At 39.3% G+C, this 17,612-nt stretch overlaps 3 protein-coding genes across 3 annotated transcripts; all 3 read right to left on the minus strand.

Moving 5' to 3' along the window:
* Positions 1-3,003: 3,003 nt before the first annotated feature.
* On the minus strand, positions 3,004-6,371 carry LOC140592201 (tripartite motif-containing protein 16-like). The gene is made up of 2 exons (XM_072714918.1): positions 6,278-6,371; positions 3,004-5,033 (listed from the first exon to the last, which is right to left on the minus strand). The coding sequence occupies exons 1-2, from the start codon at positions 6,369-6,371 to the stop codon at positions 4,495-4,497; spliced, it is 633 nt and encodes a 210-aa protein (XP_072571019.1). The 3' UTR covers positions 3,004-4,494.
* A 74-nt stretch (positions 6,372-6,445) lies between these two features.
* On the minus strand, positions 6,446-8,218 carry LOC111858919 (uncharacterized). The gene is made up of 4 exons (XM_072714920.1): positions 8,019-8,218; positions 7,409-7,582; positions 6,937-7,110; positions 6,446-6,641 (listed from the first exon to the last, which is right to left on the minus strand). The coding sequence occupies exons 1-4, from the start codon at positions 8,216-8,218 to the stop codon at positions 6,446-6,448; spliced, it is 744 nt and encodes a 247-aa protein (XP_072571021.1).
* A 111-nt stretch (positions 8,219-8,329) lies between these two features.
* LOC140592245 (protein NLRC3-like) lies at positions 8,330-10,723 on the minus strand. The gene is made up of 2 exons (XM_072715108.1): positions 8,967-10,723; positions 8,330-8,578 (listed from the first exon to the last, which is right to left on the minus strand). Exons 1-2 carry the CDS (start codon positions 10,721-10,723, stop codon positions 8,350-8,352), a joined length of 1,986 nt encoding a protein of 661 aa, XP_072571209.1. The 3' UTR covers positions 8,330-8,349.
* Between the last annotated feature and the right edge of the window lie 6,889 nt (positions 10,724-17,612).

The raw sequence follows: 17,612 nt of genomic DNA on the forward strand, positions 1-17,612 counted from the left end.
GCTAGGACAGGAATTGTAAATTACCATTTCAATTAAACGGACCTGGATTTCACTTGAGCACTGAGTTCTTGCTGTGTGCTGATTGGTCAGTCTCCTATAATCATGCATGTGTCACTAATGTTAATGTGAAACAGCTGGATGAGTCTTTCAGTCAAGGAAATAAACCAGTCAAAGCACAAGAAGAGCTGAACTAATTAGCCGAGCACAGGAGCCTTTCAATTTGGAAGTAGTTTGTAAAACCTGAAGTAGCTCAAAGTGTCCTCCCTGACATGGATTATCTGGTCACCCTAACAGAACTCGAATTTAATCCGTTCAGAACTCCGGATCGAATCCTAAAAAATTCGAGTTGTGATCGAATTTTCCCCATAAGAAATAATGGAAAACCAATTAATTGGTTCCCGGCTCCAAAAACTTACATCTAAATATGTTTTTTTTTTTTAGCATTTAAACACAAAATTAACCAGATAAAACAAGAAGAGCATATACTGTCCTAAACTCATCTAAGCACATTTATCAAAACAGTAAGAAAATAAATGTATCCAAAAATGTGTAAAGTTAAAAAAAACAATGTGTCCTGCCCCGATTGTCCGCTCCTTCCGTGTGCCACGCCCCCTCATTAACCCCGTGTGGAATCGCTGTGTGATCAGCTGTTTCTGGTTGTTGTATTTCGTCTGCGTTTCAGTTTGTTTCCCCAGCCCGGTCATTGTACTGTCCTGCGATTTGCCTGCCTTATGTTAAAACGCCGATCCAGGAAGGAGGCAGACCCCGAAATGCAGGAGACTGGTTTAATAAGACTGACAGAGCCGATAACACACAATGCCAAAAGGGAAATCCATGAGAAATGTCAGGTCGGGTGCTGAATGGTCGAAGCTGGGGAGATCAGTCCTACAAAGAGGGACAGGACGATGAGACGATGGGATGCAGGGACGCAGGGCAGGCAAGACAGCAGGGCACGACGACACAGCCAGGGAAAGGAGAGGAGACATCAGACAGATAAATGCTTGGTAATGTTCTGGTATATGGCAACAATACTTCGTGACTGCTGTTAGTGCATTCAAGCTTTGAGTATTAGACCGGCTAAAGAAGATGATTGTTAACTGCTGTGCTGCCCTGCCCCTGTGGGCGTGACACCTTACCTGTAATTAAACCCCGTATTCCCCGATACCCTGACGCAGGCGCGTAGCCAGTAATGGGCCAGGGCGGCACTGGCCCGCCCACATTACTCCCTGGCCCACCCAGGCAAGTTTGATCAAAATACATTTTTAGTTTATTTTTATTGTTGAACATGATGGTTAGACGGTGTTTTGTTATTGCCTTTGCCGAATATTGCAAAATAAAGGTGTGTTTTTGCAGTTTGTTTGTCTATTATTTTTTCTACTCTCTAAGGTTTAATTATTATTTAAGTAATATTTTTTCTAGGAAAAAATATAGGCCCGCTCACTTTTTCAATGGCCCGCCCAAAATACAACTTCTGCCTACGCCACTGCCCTGACGTCTGCGCCTTTGTCTCCGTTCCGTCCCCGCTCGACACGACAATATTATTATAATTAAATGTATGAATGGTTTATTATTAATATTAAAATAATTGATAAGAAATCTTTATTATTAAATGTATTTAATTATGTAATAATAATTACTGTTACTGTCTATCATTTTTTCTGTCTAAATATATGTATGCAGCTAGTGTAAACATGCAGGATGCTATCACAGCGAATGCAAGGCTGAGACTGAAGCTTTACCCTTTGTTTTCGCTGAGAGACGTGCCGCATGACTCATTTCATTGTACAAGTTATCTAAGGTTAGCGTTCACGGTTTGAATTCTGAGATTCAGATCGAGCTCTAGGTAATTTTTTTTCGAACTGGTTGGTTCGACTTTTAAGAAATTCAAGTTCTAATGAGTTCGAGAACTGAGGTACCACTGTAGTTCAGCGTTCTCTAGCAATGTTTTTGCGTTCCCTCACAATACTAAAACTGGTAGAGATCCTACAGGCCCGCAAGACACTGCGCCTCGCCATCTATATAGCTCACCTGTTCATGTGAGAGGAGCCTGAGATCTGGGAGGGGCTCAAGGCGCTAGCGGCTGCGGGCTGTAAGCTGCGCATGATGAAGCCCTTGGACTTTACATACACCTGGGATACCTTCATGGAGAATATCCAGTGTCATAGTGCCTAAATGAGGCTGCAAACACTATTGGCACCATAATTCAATCAAAAAATACACACCTTGATGGAGAACTTCTGCAAAAAATGCCTTCTATCCATATTCCAGAGACTTGACTTTAGACATAGTATTAGTAAATTACAACCTACAACCCGTTGGGTTTCAGTTCTGTGTATCCACAGCTCCAAACTCCAAATGAACCAATAGCGTGTCTCTATGGGTAGTGATGCTTCATTTGTCACAGATCATGTGATCCTCTGACAAGATACAGTCAAAGTGCAGCTTCATCTGAAATTGCCCTTCGAACTCGATACACACTTTTGAGCCTTGGCATCAAGCGTCCTGTTAATAGCTGCCACAGCATTTGGTGCTCAGTCTTGGGGTACCTCACCTTAGAGCATGGAGCTCCAGAGTTTACTGGGTTTTGCATAAATTCTTGGTTTTAACAACTTTTTAGGATTTTGTTTTTTGGATATACTTTTGCTACTTGGAAGCTCTACCAAGGAAACCGTATTTCACCAGACTGAAAGTGTCGACCCAGACAGGGGCCTGCGGTGACATTTCATCAGTCCCACATCTCTCTCTGGATGTCATCTCAGTCCCAAATGAAAAAGTATTCTTTTCACCAGTTTAACATGTTGTCAGTCCATTCCTACACCAGCCATGTTTCCATTAAAACATGGATATTGTCCCCCTCCTCAGAAAAACAATGCCCAGCCAGGGGTACATTTTTCTGTTCTACATTGGGACCGGGTATTCAGTTTTTAATGCAGCTAAAAAACCTGAAACAATGAACATCATGAACTCCATGAAAACCTTAGACAGGTTAAAATATTTTTTATTTGTTATTGGTTTTTACAGCAACGAAAATATACAACATATACAGTATATACCATATCATACAACAGACCATCATCACTATATATATATATAATACAAGTTTCATACAAAGTTCAGGCTGTGATTTGCTCACTCAGTTACAAATAGATTCTCATTGTCTAAACTGAGAGCTACTTCACAGGTACTAAGCCATACGAAGGGCTACCAGTCTGATACACTTTTCTTAAATAACAAATTTGCTCTGTTTACCTTTAGTTATATATTATTATTAATGGTTAATGATACTCATCTATGTGAAGACACTGATCATTTTTATGATTTCATCAACAATGACTTAACAAGGTGGGAAACATAATATCAATATTCAACTTTAAACTCGTTTACCTAAACTTATCTAAACTTTATGTATATTAAACATGTTTTAAATGCTTTTTTTTAGATATTGTCATTTTCAAATCTATATAAATGCAAATGTGATTAAAGAAGAATGGCAACAGGATAAAATTAAACTTTAGATGCTGCTCACTGGTGAGTTGTGCTATTTTTAGAGCAGGTCCACGGGCGACTCATGTGGTCCTTGGGGGCATCCTGGTGCCCGCAGGCACCATGTTGGTGACCCCTGGTCTAAACTAACTCTACTTAGGCATGTACTTGGGTTCTAATACAGTGATACAGTTTAAACGCGTAATAATCAGCACAGCCTAGCAAGCAAACTGCTAAATTATAAGCTATAAGCTCCCAGAGTTACTGGCAGTTTATAGAGATACAGTAGTGTGAGGTACAGGGCAGGGGGGCGGGGCCTAAATGAGCCACTCTCTATATTAGTTTATTAGTAAATATATATATTTATGATCACAATTTTAACAACGCAGTATCTTAATTTGTTGGAATGTTATTCTTCCACTTTAAAGCAATGCAAAATAAACTAAAAACTGTGATTAAAAAGTTATTTTTATCTCATATGGGTACTGTATATTGCATGGTTAAATATTTGATTGTTTTTTAAAACATACCATGTAAATGAAACTTGAAAATGCATTAAAAGTTATTCACAAATTTCTTTTTACACATGTTGTACCTCTATCAGAGTCCAGCTAGTAAGTCAAGTTTGGGCAGCAGTACGGTAAGTGAAATAAGTCAAAATAAAAAAACATGGGTCAGAATTCAAGGCATCATGCTGGAGTATCTCATTTGCTTGAGAAATGAATGTCGGGTTAGAGTTATTAATGAAACAATATTAAAGCTGATGAAAAACATGATTTTAGTGAAAAACTGACATTTTATTAAAGCACTCAATGTGAATCATTTACTAAATTTGGACATTAAAGGTTAATATTAACATTGAAGGAGGTAGAGCTGTGCTCAGGTAAGGAGCGATTTGGACATGATGAGGAAAAGCTGGGCTCTGCCTGGCTCTGTCTATATTTAAACCCTGTTTTACATTATGTGACATCAGCTTGTTCATATAAATGCTCAAGACTGACTTAGATTACTTTAGTCCATCTGGCAGAGGGACACTGATGATCCTGTATTGGAAATCCAAAACCCTGGATATAGAGGCTTAGTGAATGTAGAGGAAAACCTGTACAGGAGGGTCAATTCATTAGAGGAAACTTTGTAAAAGGATAAAGTACCAGCCGCCCAGTCTAAATACACTCCGACTTTGGGTGAGGGGGTTACGGAAATGCAAGTGTTCCCCTTATTGTGGCTGGCAAGAAAATCCTTCCCTGCATGGCAACGTAAAGCCCATGAAAGGTGATTTCCTCCAAACACACAGTCATAACCCATTCCTTTCCTACTGATTCCTTTATACGCCACTCCAATCCCAGCTCCAAATTCTCCCCCCCACTCAGCCTCCCAGTAGCAGCGACCAGAAAGACCCTCTTTGCACAAAACTTGGAACCAGAAGTTAAATCTGTCAGGGTGCTCTGAACATGGCTGCTCCTGTAATGTATATGTGACCGTCCTGTTCTTCTCAGACAGAGATAGCTGTCTGTGTGCTGTGTCGGGGTCCAGTGTGACCTGGCAAGCATCTGCAGTGAAAAAGAAGAATGAAAAATGCCATAACTACTACCACACTGCTGCCCTTTAAACAGACAAAAACTGTTACCCAAAGCATACCCATCCATCTATTTTTCATTCCTGCTTGTCCTATGCTGGAGGGAAAGCCACAGAACCCAGAGGAAAGATGGACGGATGGCTCATTCTTGTTCCATCGCTAAATCGCCTGTAAAATAACTATTCACACTGGGTTCTTGATCAGGTTATTACTATATACAATGGGACTCTTTCATTGGTGGGTTATTTAACGGGCATCCACAGGATAGATGGGAAGCCACTCAGTAGCTAAAGCCCCTGCATAGTATCGTGTGATCTATAAAAAGTGCTCCGTCAAACTTGTACATATGTCTTCTACTGGATCTGTGTTGCTCTGACTCCTTTTATTGACTTCTGTGCTTGATATAGTTGTGTTATGTGGTCAGTCCCAGGGCTGAACTGACTAATCATGTTGACATAGTTCCAGTCTGCAGCTGCCCTACAGTCCCTCAACCAAGACCAAACTGATTTCAAATCGATCAAAGCGAATCCTGGGCAATATCAGTCTAGAATGAATGAGTTAGTGGTTGGTTGGCGCCCTCTCCTGGGTTGTTCCCTGCCTTGCACCCACAACCTCCAGAATAGGCTCTGGACCCACAGAACCCTGAATAGGACAAGCAGTTACAGAAAATGGATGGAAAAACAATCCCATTAAAACATTAAACACATATTATTTAACCTTCGGTTTATAATGATTTTCTGTTTCTGCACATATATAAACACACAATTTGTACCGTAACACTTTAATAACAAAATAAAACAAAACGAAAACAAGAAGTTACTGAAAATGGATGGATGGATTAAGAGTTTAATTAAGAGTGAGAAATATCTAGAAGTAATTAGTATAATGCTAAATTACGGTGATTATATCCATGTCTCCTAAAAGGAAAACCTCAGATGTTTTGAAGTCAGAAATAATTCAGTTTAAATTAAAGCTTAATTTTTCAGAAATGTTGGGGGTGACCTTCATGCATGTAATACCTTCAGTGGCCCAACTGGATTCTGTTATTGGGCCAGTGGATGGTTTAATTTACATTGCCGCGGTAGTTTCAGTTAAATAATGATTATTTTAAAAAGTATGGATAATAAAGGAATGAGGATGACTCCTGAATAGAGTGATGAAGAAAGGGGGAAGGATTCTGAAGTGAAGAGATTCTGAAACCGACTTCATCAGACTTACATTTTCTTGGTCCTGATCTGATCCTGGATTCTCCATCATAATCCATGCTATTGAAGAAGCAGAAGAAACACAAATTGAGCTTCACTGCTGTCATGCTATCACAGTCTGCTTTTCTGTTAATCTCACAAAAGTTTACACATCTTATCCAGTTATATAACAAAGGAGTAATTAGAAAGTACATAGTACATACTGTAGTTTCTCCAGTTTCCACCTGGGGTCCTCCAGGCCAGCAGAGAGCAGTCTCACTCCTGAGTCTTCTGGGTAATTGTAGGTCAGATCCAGCTCTCTCAGATGTGAGGGGTTTGCATGCAGAGCTGAAGCCAGACACTCAAAACCTGCTTCTGTGACTTGACAGCCTGACAGCCTGCAGACAGACAGGCAAACAAACCAAAAACATTCCACACTTAATTTTAACATCTGCAACATAAATGTATTCATATTAATATGTGAATCCTTCAGTACTACTAACCTCAGTATCTCCACTATACAGTTACAGTTCCCTGGCTGTACTGACCTCAGTATCTCCACTTACTGTAACAGTTATACTGTAGTTCCCTAGCAGTACTGACCTCAGTATCTCCTTTTTACTTTTATAGGTCCCTAACAGTACTGACCTCAGTATCTCCACTTTGCAGTTATAGGTCCCTAACAATACTGACCTCAGGATCTCCAGTTTACAGTGTGGATTCCTCAGTCCAGCAGAGAGCAGCTTCACTCCTGAATCCTGCAGGTCATTGTCACTCAGATCCAGCTCTCTCAGGTGTGAGGATTCTGAACTGAGAACTGAGGCCAAATCTTTGCAGGGTTCCTCTTTAAGATTACACCAGATCAATCTATTATGGGTATAAAATTAATTTGAAATGCCTTCTCACCATGAGTATACCTGCTGCAGTATTTATATACCAAAATCATTATTGATTGTGAATTTTGTTGATAGAAGATATTCACTGTTAAATAAAGTAGGGTGATGGTAAGCCTTAGTCCTATCTTGGCACAAGGTACCAGACAGGGGGCATTCTACAGTGGATGCCAATCCACCACTGGGCTTGCAAAGATACAGAGCATTTTTTGATAGTTTGGAAGCAACAAAAACTGTATGTAGGATTGACTAAGCAAACACATTCTACATACTGGAGTTTCTCCAGTTTGATGCAAGAAAGCTGCAGCAAACCAGAGAGCCTCTTCACTCCTGACTCTCCTGGGTGATTGTAGCTCAGATCCAGTTCTTTCAGGTGTGAAGGGTTCGAACGCAAAGCTGAAGCCAGAGAAGCACAACCTGCCTCTGTGACTTGACAGCCCGACAGCCTGCAGAGCCAATCAGATGTCATTCATAAACTCCCATTGTATGTTGTGAATACAAAACACTAAACTGACTTTGTTATCTGTCACATGTAATTTCAAGAATCCAGAGGGTTATTTAAATTATTGTGGAGAGCTAACATCTTGATTAGTTATCATCTTCTGCTGTGTCGCAGCTACTCTTGTCTTTACACCCTGCCTCATATCTACAAGTACTGTATTGTACTCATTCCCATATGTAATACTCATTATTGCTGCTTTTTTATATCACTTGTCTTGTAATTAATTTGTATATGGCTTGTATATTGCATGTTGTCTGTAAATGATACATTTCCTGTCTGTACATTGTCTGTCTAACTTGACAGACACCTTAGGCTACAACCAAATTCCTTGAGTGAGTTGATTCTGACTATATTGTTACTGCTTTTGGAATAATAGTCACCTCAGTATCTCCAGTTTACAGCCTGGATTTCCGAGTCCATCAGACAGCAGCTTCACTCCTGAATCCTTCAGGTTGTTGTAACTCAGGTCCAGCTCTCTCAGCTGTGAGGAGTCTGAGCTGAGAACTGAGGCCAAGGCCTCACAGCATTCCTCTGACAGGTTACACTGTTTCAGCCTGAGAACAGCATGTGTTTGTCTCATTTTCAATTTAATAATTAAAATCATGATGAACTGATTGAATACCAGCTGCTTTATGACCAGAGCAACGATAACTACTTAAGATCAAAGCATAGCTGATTGTAACATCTCCATTAAATCATACTGAAAATAATTCACATCATGTTTCCAGAAATTCCATCCTCAGTGTCCACATCAGTAAGAACATACCTCAGGCTCTCCAGTTTACAGTGTGGATTCCTCAGTCCCTCAGAAAGTAGCTTCACTCCTGAATCCTGAAGGTCATTGTTGCTCAGATCTAACTTTCTCAGAAGTGATGACTCTGAAGTGATAGTGGAGGCCATCGCTTTACAGCTTTTCTCTGTGAGGTTACACTGGTCCAGCCTGAAGAGAATATGTTACATAAACCATGAATATCGTAGAAATATAATACTCTTTTTCTAAACATCTCTTTCACATAAATTTACAATTTTAGTCTAAAAATAATTATACACTTGCTTACAACATATAGAAAAAGTATGTTTAAAACTTTCAGCAAGATTCAAACCACAATACTATCCCAGAATGCTGCTTTATTTAAAATTATTATTATTGTTATTATTATTGTCGTTGTTTTGGTTACTACTTCATTTTAGGTGTTTTTTCAGTCAACAAAGTCCTGTGCTTATATTATTGAGAGACATGAATCATCTGTAGGAACGTTCAGAATGACATGTAGTTCATGTATGGTATGGAGTATGATATTAACTTTCGCCGTACTGGTGATACTTACAGAGCGATTTTGTAGAGTTGCACCACTGGCACAAGAATTAGTAATGGAAATTCTGATCTGATGTATTTCTTCAAATCAAACTCTTCCTGCACATTCTCTGATATCAGCAACAAAACCACAATGGCTGACCATTCTGCAGGAGACAGTTCTGCGTCTGAATGCGAGTCCCGATATCTTTTGAGTTCTTCCACTAGAAATCTGTAGTTCATTTCCTTCAAACAGAAGAAGAGATTGACAGCTTTTTCTGGAATAAGATCCCCTCTTATCTTCTCCAGTATGTATGTGATTGTTTCCTCAAGACTCTGTGAGCTGTTCTCTGTTACTGGCAGAAGGCCTCGTAGGAGTATCTGGTTGGAGTCTATTGACATGGCAAGAAGGAAGCGGAGGAAGAGGTCCAGGTGTCCATTCCGACTCTTCAAGGCCTGATCTACTGCACTCTTGTGTAGGTCAGTAATCATTAGTTTGGCCTTGCTGGATTTATATTGGTGAAGTAAGTTCTTATTTCTGTTTGTAAAACACTCAAACACATATAGAGCAGCCAGAAACTCCTGAACACTCAGGTGCACAAAGCTGAACACTCTCCCCGGAGACTCCACATCTTCCCCAGGAAAGATCTCTGTACACAACCCAGAGAGCAATGAGGCCTCAGTGACATCAATACCGCACTCTTTCAGGTTGTCTTCGTAAAATAATGACTGCTCCTTTTTCAGTTGTTTGAATGCCAGTTCTCCCAGTTTCAGAATGAACCGTTTTTCAGCTTCTAACAGCTCCATTGGGGTTGCCTCATGGATTCCTTGAAACTTCTGTTTCTTCATGTTTATCTGAATGAGCAGGAAGTGTATGTACATTTGCGCCAAAGTTGTGGGGATTCCGCTGCAGCCTTCATCACTCGACATTCGCTCAAGGACAGTAGCTGAAATCCAGCAAAAGACTGGTATGTGACACAAAACATCAAGGATTTTTAAATTTTTCAGGTGTGACATGACCTTTTCAACCTGTTTGTGATCCCTGAACCTCTTTTTGAAATATTCCTGCTTCTGGGCGTCACTGAATCCATTTATCTCTGTCACTTGGTCTACATATTCATGAGGGATCTGCTTGGCTGCCGCTGGTCGGGAGGTTATCCAGATGAGAGCAGACGGAAGCAGATTCCCCTTAATGAGGTTGGTCAGCAATACATCCAGCAATACATCCTTTGTTAAATCAGAGCAAAAGTCATTTGTCTGGAAATTAAGAGGAAACTGACACTCATCTAGTCCATCGAAGATGAATAAAACTTTAAACATATAAAATTCAGTACTAAGCTCCTTTAACTCTGGAAAGTACTTTTGAAGAAGTTGCATCAGACTGTATTCTCTATCTCTCTCAAGGTTAAGATCCCGAAAGTGAAGAGGAAACACAAAAATTACATCTTCATTTGCTTCTCCATCAGCCCAGTCAACGATGAATTTCTGAACTGAGACTGTTTTTCCAATCCCAGCAATCCCCTTTGTCAATACAATTCTGATGGGATTACTTTGTCCACTTAGAGGTTTAAAAATGTCATTGCATTTGATTGTAATCTGCTTTGCAGTTTGTGCTCTGGCTAAAATCTCCACTTCATTCATTTCATTGCCGTCATTTTTGGTCTCTTTATTCCCATATTTTGAAATGTGAACTTCTGTATAGACGCTCCTCAAGAGTGTTCGATTTCCTTGACTAGCAATCCCCTCAAGTATGTGTTCATATTTTTTTTTCAACTTGACTTTCATTTTCATTTGACATGTTCTTATATAATGCACTGCAAGAACAAACAACTGTAAGTTCAAGAACATTTCACTGTGCATTTTCAAAAATCACAAGACAGCTGTAGTAAGTTTTGCACAATGATTTATAATGTATGGTGTTCAGAGTGAAAATTTAAATCCCTTTACCAATAATTTAATTAGGGAGGCGAAATTAAATCTGCTGATATTTAGATTTCTATGGAAAACCTAGTGGCCATGAATTCAGTTCCTGTCTTAATCTCCATTTTAAGCAAAAGCCATGAGTTTATTCTATGTATAACATCGACATGTACAGTAATACAGGCATCAAAAGTTTAGCTGCATAGATATTTTGCCATTTTTAGCGTTAAATCCTTCAGCTGTTGTCCAAAGACAAAACAAACTCTTACACTTGTCCTCTGTCTCTGTGACGTCCTTCATGTCCCTTAGGATGCGCTGTGTGATCTCCAGAGCCCTCTCTTCACCACAGCTCTCCACCATCTTCTTAAGAACAACCAGGGTGTCACAGTCCACCAGCTGGCCTGCACTGATTTCTGGGTAATCCTGTTTTAAAAGCCTCCTGAATTCTTTCAGTTCATCCTGTTCAAATCTCATAATATCCTATAGGAAGTAAATTGAATACATACAAAAAGTTTATACATTTTATACAGTTATTCTGTTCTGAAGTCTAACATACAGTTATGGAAACAAAGATCAAACTATAAATTGTAAAAAATATTAGTAGTGTAGTGATCCACTTTTATGAAACTATAGTACGAAATTTCAAGATGTGGGTTATATACACTTAACATTGGAATACAACCAACCACATACAAATTACCATATTTTCGCTGTGGCTTAGAACAGACAGATGGTTCTGAATTAACATAATGACCCAAAACTGGCCTGAATCATGAGAGATTGCAAGAAATATTCAACTGTTTGGGGATCAACAATGGACTGTAATCTGTTCCCAACCGGGTTTACTCGACTTAAAGGTATTCACATATGTTTTTTTTTTCTTCAACACATTTCATTATTATATTATGGTTTCATGGGTGCAAATTGAGTATGTTTAAGGCTTTTCTATTTGTAAAACTTGAAAATTGAAAAAATATAAAACATCGTATGCCTTCAGTTTGTATATGAAGTTGAAAAACTCGTCATTCTTCTGCAGACAGCTTGACTGCTGGACCCTGGGGACAGAACATGAAAAACATCATTTTCAGATGGAAAACATGAAGATGGACCATAGAATAACAGGTTCACGTTCATGGGGTTTCATTCCAGCGTCTACAAACATTGACCAGGTAGAAAATTAGCTCAACCAACATAGGAGAAAAATAAGAGTCACATAACTGTTGTGTGCTAATATGCCACCCAAAAAAGTAAACTATGCTGCTCAATCTCAGATCCTGAATAAAAAATATTACCTTGTATCAGGCGAATCCTGCTCACTGAAGGTTATTATTCTGTGCTCTGACCTATCAGACTTCACTGACAGATAGCTTTGAGTCTCTACGTTTTCCTTCTGCTGCACCCTGTGTTTTGAACATAGACAGCAAACTTCTAATTAACCTCATCTCCATATTACAATGAAAATATTTTCATTGCTATGGCTTTACTTTAAAATGCATAATAGACAACTTTCTCCTGCTTATCTTTACCGGGCAAAGATGGTGCACAGGTAACAGAAATGTTTGGGCAGGAAATTCAAAGGCCAGCATGAATTCAGCGAGAGCAGCATTTTATTTATTTCTTTGTAATTAATTTGAAGTAGACTATGTCACACATATACAATCATTAGGAATTAATTTTTACCTGTCATAAGATATTCCCCTCTCCTCACGCTCCTCAGAGACACTCATTTTGGAGGCTGCTCCTCTCTCCTCACGCTCCTTAGACACATTCATTTTGGAGGTTACTCCTCTCTCCTCACGCTCCTCAGAGACACTCGTTTTGGAGACAGTTCTCCTCTCCTCCTTTTCCCTTGTCTTTCTCTGCACTTTTCCCTGTGAAATGTAGAGTTAGCTTCCTGTGTAATTCTCCTTGAGCAGATTAGGTGAATATCGCAAATATTTCCAAAGACAGCAAACCTCTCCAAATAAGGAAAACCAACATGTTTTCTGATTAAATATGGGGAGTTATTTTGTATATATTTTCTTTTCTTTAGAAATGTAGTCAAACCACAAAATGACACTGTACCTAACTTTTAAACAATTAAATTAATGGGTCGTATTAAGTTACATACATATTATGTCGCAGTTTGTGCATAGAAGCCACTTTACCAGGGAATGTCAGGTGATGTTGTATTAAATGTCTGGTGATATTTTGTTAAAATGAGCTAAATGGCTAACAATGTTGTAATAGGAAACTTCTTTTAAAATAAAACACAGCCTGGGACTTTAAATGATGTAAAATGGCAAAACATTACAGATAAATGTCATTAGGGAGTACAGGATGTTCTAACATTTCATCATCAATTTCACTTTTATATCCCTATTTGAGAAGGCACTACTTCGTGTTAGGTATGTACTTTTTAGCCAATATTTGAACATTCGTTCAAACATGATATGAAAAATTCTTATTCAAACTGTAATTAACCCATTCGAGCAGGGTGGTAAAATATTTTTTGAAATAGTTCAGTGTTCTCTAGCAATACTTTTGCGTTCCATCACAATACTTCTACGTTACTAATAATAACTGTGGCCTATTGTGGTAAGCCTTTTAGGGAACGGGATGTCAAAAAACATAATCTGCCCAAAATACTGTCAAGCAAACAAAACATACATCTTACAAAACTCCGCGTTAACTAATCACCCAAAGCTGAACAGAACCACAAAAAAGCTTTTTTTGTTTTTGTTTTACCACCCAGTCACTCACCGTAATCTTACTCTCACTTAACAAACAACTACTGCGTAACAGTTAATAAAACCAGTTTGAACTTGGATGACTCTATATACTGTACCAATTCCTAAATACAACATGCATGCCCACATATTTGTTTTAATAACAATCAAGACATCTGAGGTATTAATATCATTATCTAATGTTCATAATAAAATATTCATCCATCTTCTAGAACAGGGGTGGGCAATCTTATCCACAAAGGGCCGGTGTGTATGCACGTTTTCTCTGCATCTCCCTAATCAGGTCACTAATTAGAGGACTGACTGGCTGAAGAGTCCTCAGACCTGGGTTTGAACAGCTGACCTAAAGGTTATCCCAAAGCCCTACCTGCATACACACCGGCCCTTTCTAGATCCACTTGTCCTATGCAGGGTCCAGGGAATAACTAAAGGTGAATTTCAACCTGTAATACTTCCACATTTAGATGTCCTAATATTATACACATGGAATTGTAGAACTGAAATATCCAATCCTGAAGTCAATCCCACAAAGCACAGAACAGGGGATATGTTAGACGAGACGCAAGTCCATCTCAGAACCCAAAATATCGCACATGAAACAAGTTTTTTAATTTTTTGGGGCACTAAATATACTTTATATATTTAAAAATTAACAGTAATTTATTAAAATTATTTGTGTAATCCAACGTTTTATGTCATAAATTATATATCAGAAATAAGATAGAAAAGTCATACGTGTAATTATAACATTTTAAAAACCACAACTTACCTTTCAAAGCGTTTCATTCACTCTCTGTTGTTGGACTGACTAAAAATGTTACTTTCATTTACCAAACAGGTTCAACAGGTAACAGAAGCATTCGAAGTTATGATCATTGTCATTGGTGTTTTCCGTGGTTTGTGCTGAGGAGTGGCTCAGAGGCTCTGGGCTATTTGAGGCCCCCCTACTATTTAATTCTTCTGCTGGGGTCAGCCCTACAGGACCCCTGGTCCTGAGTCTCTACTTACTAAAAGCACTGCATGCAGACTAATGTACCATACGCAAAACATTTTGTGCGTAATTAATAAATGCAGCATATAATATGTAATATAAATGTTTATTGCAATTGCTGGCTAAGGAATATACATGGTTTTGGGACTGGTCCTACAACACAGACACTTTCTCGTTAACATGATAACTTAAAAAGCATTTGATGGATCATTTTAAAACTGCAGACATATTGTCCAGGTGACAAACTGGAACTTGGAACTGATCAAATTTTGACACCGACTGCACCAAAACTGAAGCAGCACTGCATATTGATAGCAAAGAAAAGGGCAGCTTCAGACATTTCACACTCTTAGTGTGAAAACTCAACAAAAATTTGATGGATCTTTTTCAAATTGTTCAGAGGCATTGTATGGGTGACAAAATGGAAATGGAAAAATTTTAGATAGACCCAAAATTGAAGCAAGGCTGCATAGTGATTGATATTACTCCACCAAACATAGTAAGTGATCCAGTGACCTTTGGATTACAGGCATGGTGTCTTTACTCGCAGCGTCACACACACTGCTCTTAGATATCGAGTTCTGTGAGAATGGAAGGAACCAGATAGTTGAGCATTGATTGTGTGAAAGAATGTAGCAGTTCAGGTTTGTTGTTTTCATGTTTTAAAAACACAGAAGGTTGATGTGTAGCTCATCTTGAAACTATTTAGTGTATTCTGGTCCAAGTAACATCACTGCATATATTGTAGTTCTTTCTGGTTTGTTTTCAAGTACACATTCATTACCTACCAACTGACCTTAAGTGTAACTCTTTTACACATTTCAAATGACACCCATGTTATGTTTACACATTTTAAATTATACTCCCGACCAAACTTGAAAAATAATTTAAATTCAGACACATGAGCTGAACCAATCACAAAATCCATCCATCCTTTTTCTGCACCCACTTATACTATCCAGGGTTGTAGGGTTCTGGAGCTTATCTCAGAAGATTTGGCTGCAATCCAGGCTTGGGCACCAACCCATCACAGGGCACACTCACACATGCATAATTTGGTAACTCCAGTTTAGCGGGTTTGTGGGGGGAAGCCAGAGTACCTGAAGGAAACCCAACAACGACACGGAGAGAACATGCAAACTACACACATGGAGCCACAGCAGAGACTCAAATCCAGGTCCCATGCATGAGGCAACAGTACTAACCACTGTGCAACCATGTGACTCCAGTCTGACACAAAGTATTTCACATACTTCAGATGCCTCATGACCTGGTTGTGTAGCTGGCTTTCGCTATTGCATTGGTAGGCTATTTCACTACATACCATTGCAAAATGTCACAGCAGCCGAGTGTTTGAAGTTTCTTTAAAAAGCCTAATGATTGTGATGGCATTGATAAACGGCGGGAAAACACAATTGATCTGCTTGGCATGGTGTTGACACAAAGTGACCCTACAGATGGAATCTCTGTTCATCTGTTCTCTCCATGGCCATATAAATGCATGATCTTAAAACTTGCTCTGCATATTAATTATTTAAAAATGAACAAATGAAAATCAAGTGCTATCAAATATATCATCATTAATAAATAAAAATTAAAATGACGAGTAATCATAGAATATGGCAGAATTTTTACGACCCTGTCCATCAAAATCAAAGTGAAAGTTCCTAAGTCTTATCACTTATGGTGTTATGGTGGGGCATGATTGAAGGGATGATTCATGGGGCAGCTCAGTAACAAAAGGAACTTTATTGAAAACTGGACTAAACCAACAAGAAACATGAGGGACGATGAGGGGCGTAAACACAGGCAGGCAGACAAAACCAGAACTAAATCAAGCTAAACTAAGCACAAGGGAAAATAAACTAATACGGAACATGTTCAGGGAACAAAACAGGGGGGCTAAACCACAAGCAGATGTGAGCCATTGACCAGTAACCAAACACTAGGGACTAGGAGTTACAAGACACAAGTGAGGGTTGTAATCACTAACACTATAAGGACTCAAACACTCTGAGCTAGTAGGAACTGGGATTGCAGCACATTACTACAAAACTAGGGACAAACAGGGAAAACTAACAAAGGCAGAAGGATAAGAACCAACAGAAATGACACAAACAAAAGAAATAACAAGGGTAAAACAAAATTCAAAAGAATGCTGAAGTCCTTGAGCGCATGATGGTAGAAGAGCACACACTCAGGGCATTGAGCCCAGTTTAAATGGACTTCATATTCGTTCACTTACATTTGGGCAAAATAAGTGAGTGAATATGAAGTCCATTTAAACTGTGGTACCTTAAATCCGACAAGTTACCCCGATAAGCCAGTAACCTCATTTCCTAGTACAGGCCACAGAAGATGCCAGATAAATTGAGCACGGAAGGAATTCTTGAAATTACTGGAGTTGTTCAGTGTTTTGTTCTTTCTTGTTGTCATTCCTTTTCAACTATATAAAAAAATAAAACCATCTCACCCTAGCTAGTCTTCCAGGGCTTACCGGGCTCGAGGCAACTTTAAACGCAAAACTCGTGACAAGTAACCCCCAGACAACCGACAACCACAGGCAAAACAACGGCTGCTGTGCTCTTATCTTATGTGAAACAATCCTTGTTTTGGGATGCTTACCCTATCCAAGGACGCTTACCAGCTGTCCCTGGGTTTCGGAGGGGGTCACCCAGTATGTTTTGCACACCACTGGTCGGTATATGAGACACCTGCCTTGTCCTCTCTTTTGAAGAGTCTTCAGAAGCTCTGCTCATTCCTATTTAGATTGAAGCTGTGCCTAGCGGCAGGAAGAGGGGAAAGCATTGCCCAAGGATACCTGTCTAACTATCTTTGATTGAAACCGCACCTAGTGGTCAGTGTGTGTGGGACGCTCAGCCCATCCTCCGGAAGAAGGGAAAGCATTGCCCAAGGATACCTGTCTAACTATCTTTGATTGAAACCGCACCTAGTGGTCAGTGTGTGTAGGACGCTCACCCCATCCTCTGGAAGAGGGGAAAGCATTGCCCAAGGATACTTGTCTAACTATCTTTGATTG

This window comes from Paramormyrops kingsleyae, chromosome 8, assembly GCF_048594095.1.
Source record: "Paramormyrops kingsleyae isolate MSU_618 chromosome 8, PKINGS_0.4, whole genome shotgun sequence".
NCBI classification, from domain to species: domain Eukaryota; kingdom Metazoa; phylum Chordata; class Actinopteri; order Osteoglossiformes; family Mormyridae; genus Paramormyrops; species Paramormyrops kingsleyae.

Excerpts from the sequence above, each read along its gene's own strand:
- LOC140592201 (XM_072714918.1), bottom strand. The coding sequence starts at position 6,371 with ATGACAGCAGTGAAGCTCAATTTGTGTTTCTTCTGCTTCTTCAATAGC. Across the intron at positions 5,034-6,277 it reads CAGATCAGGACCAAGAAAAT|ATGCTTGCCAGGTCACACTG; the intron begins GTAAGTCTGATG and ends TTTTCACTGCAG.
- LOC111858919 (XM_072714920.1), bottom strand. The coding sequence starts at position 8,218 with ATGAGACAAACACATGCTGTTCTCAGGCTGAAACAGTGTAACCTGTCA. Across the intron at positions 7,583-8,018 it reads TGTAAACTGGAGATACTGAG|GCTGTCGGGCTGTCAAGTCA; the intron begins GTGACTATTATT and ends TTGGCTCTGCAG. Across the intron at positions 7,111-7,408 it reads ATCAAACTGGAGAAACTCCA|ATTGATCTGGTGTAATCTTA; the intron begins GTATGTAGAATG and ends TACCCATAATAG.
- LOC140592245 (XM_072715108.1), bottom strand. The coding sequence starts at position 10,723 with ATGAAAATGAAAGTCAAGTTGAAAAAAAAATATGAACACATACTTGAG. Across the intron at positions 8,579-8,966 it reads CAACTCTACAAAATCGCTCT|GCTGGACCAGTGTAACCTCA; the intron begins GTAAGTATCACC and ends TATTCTCTTCAG.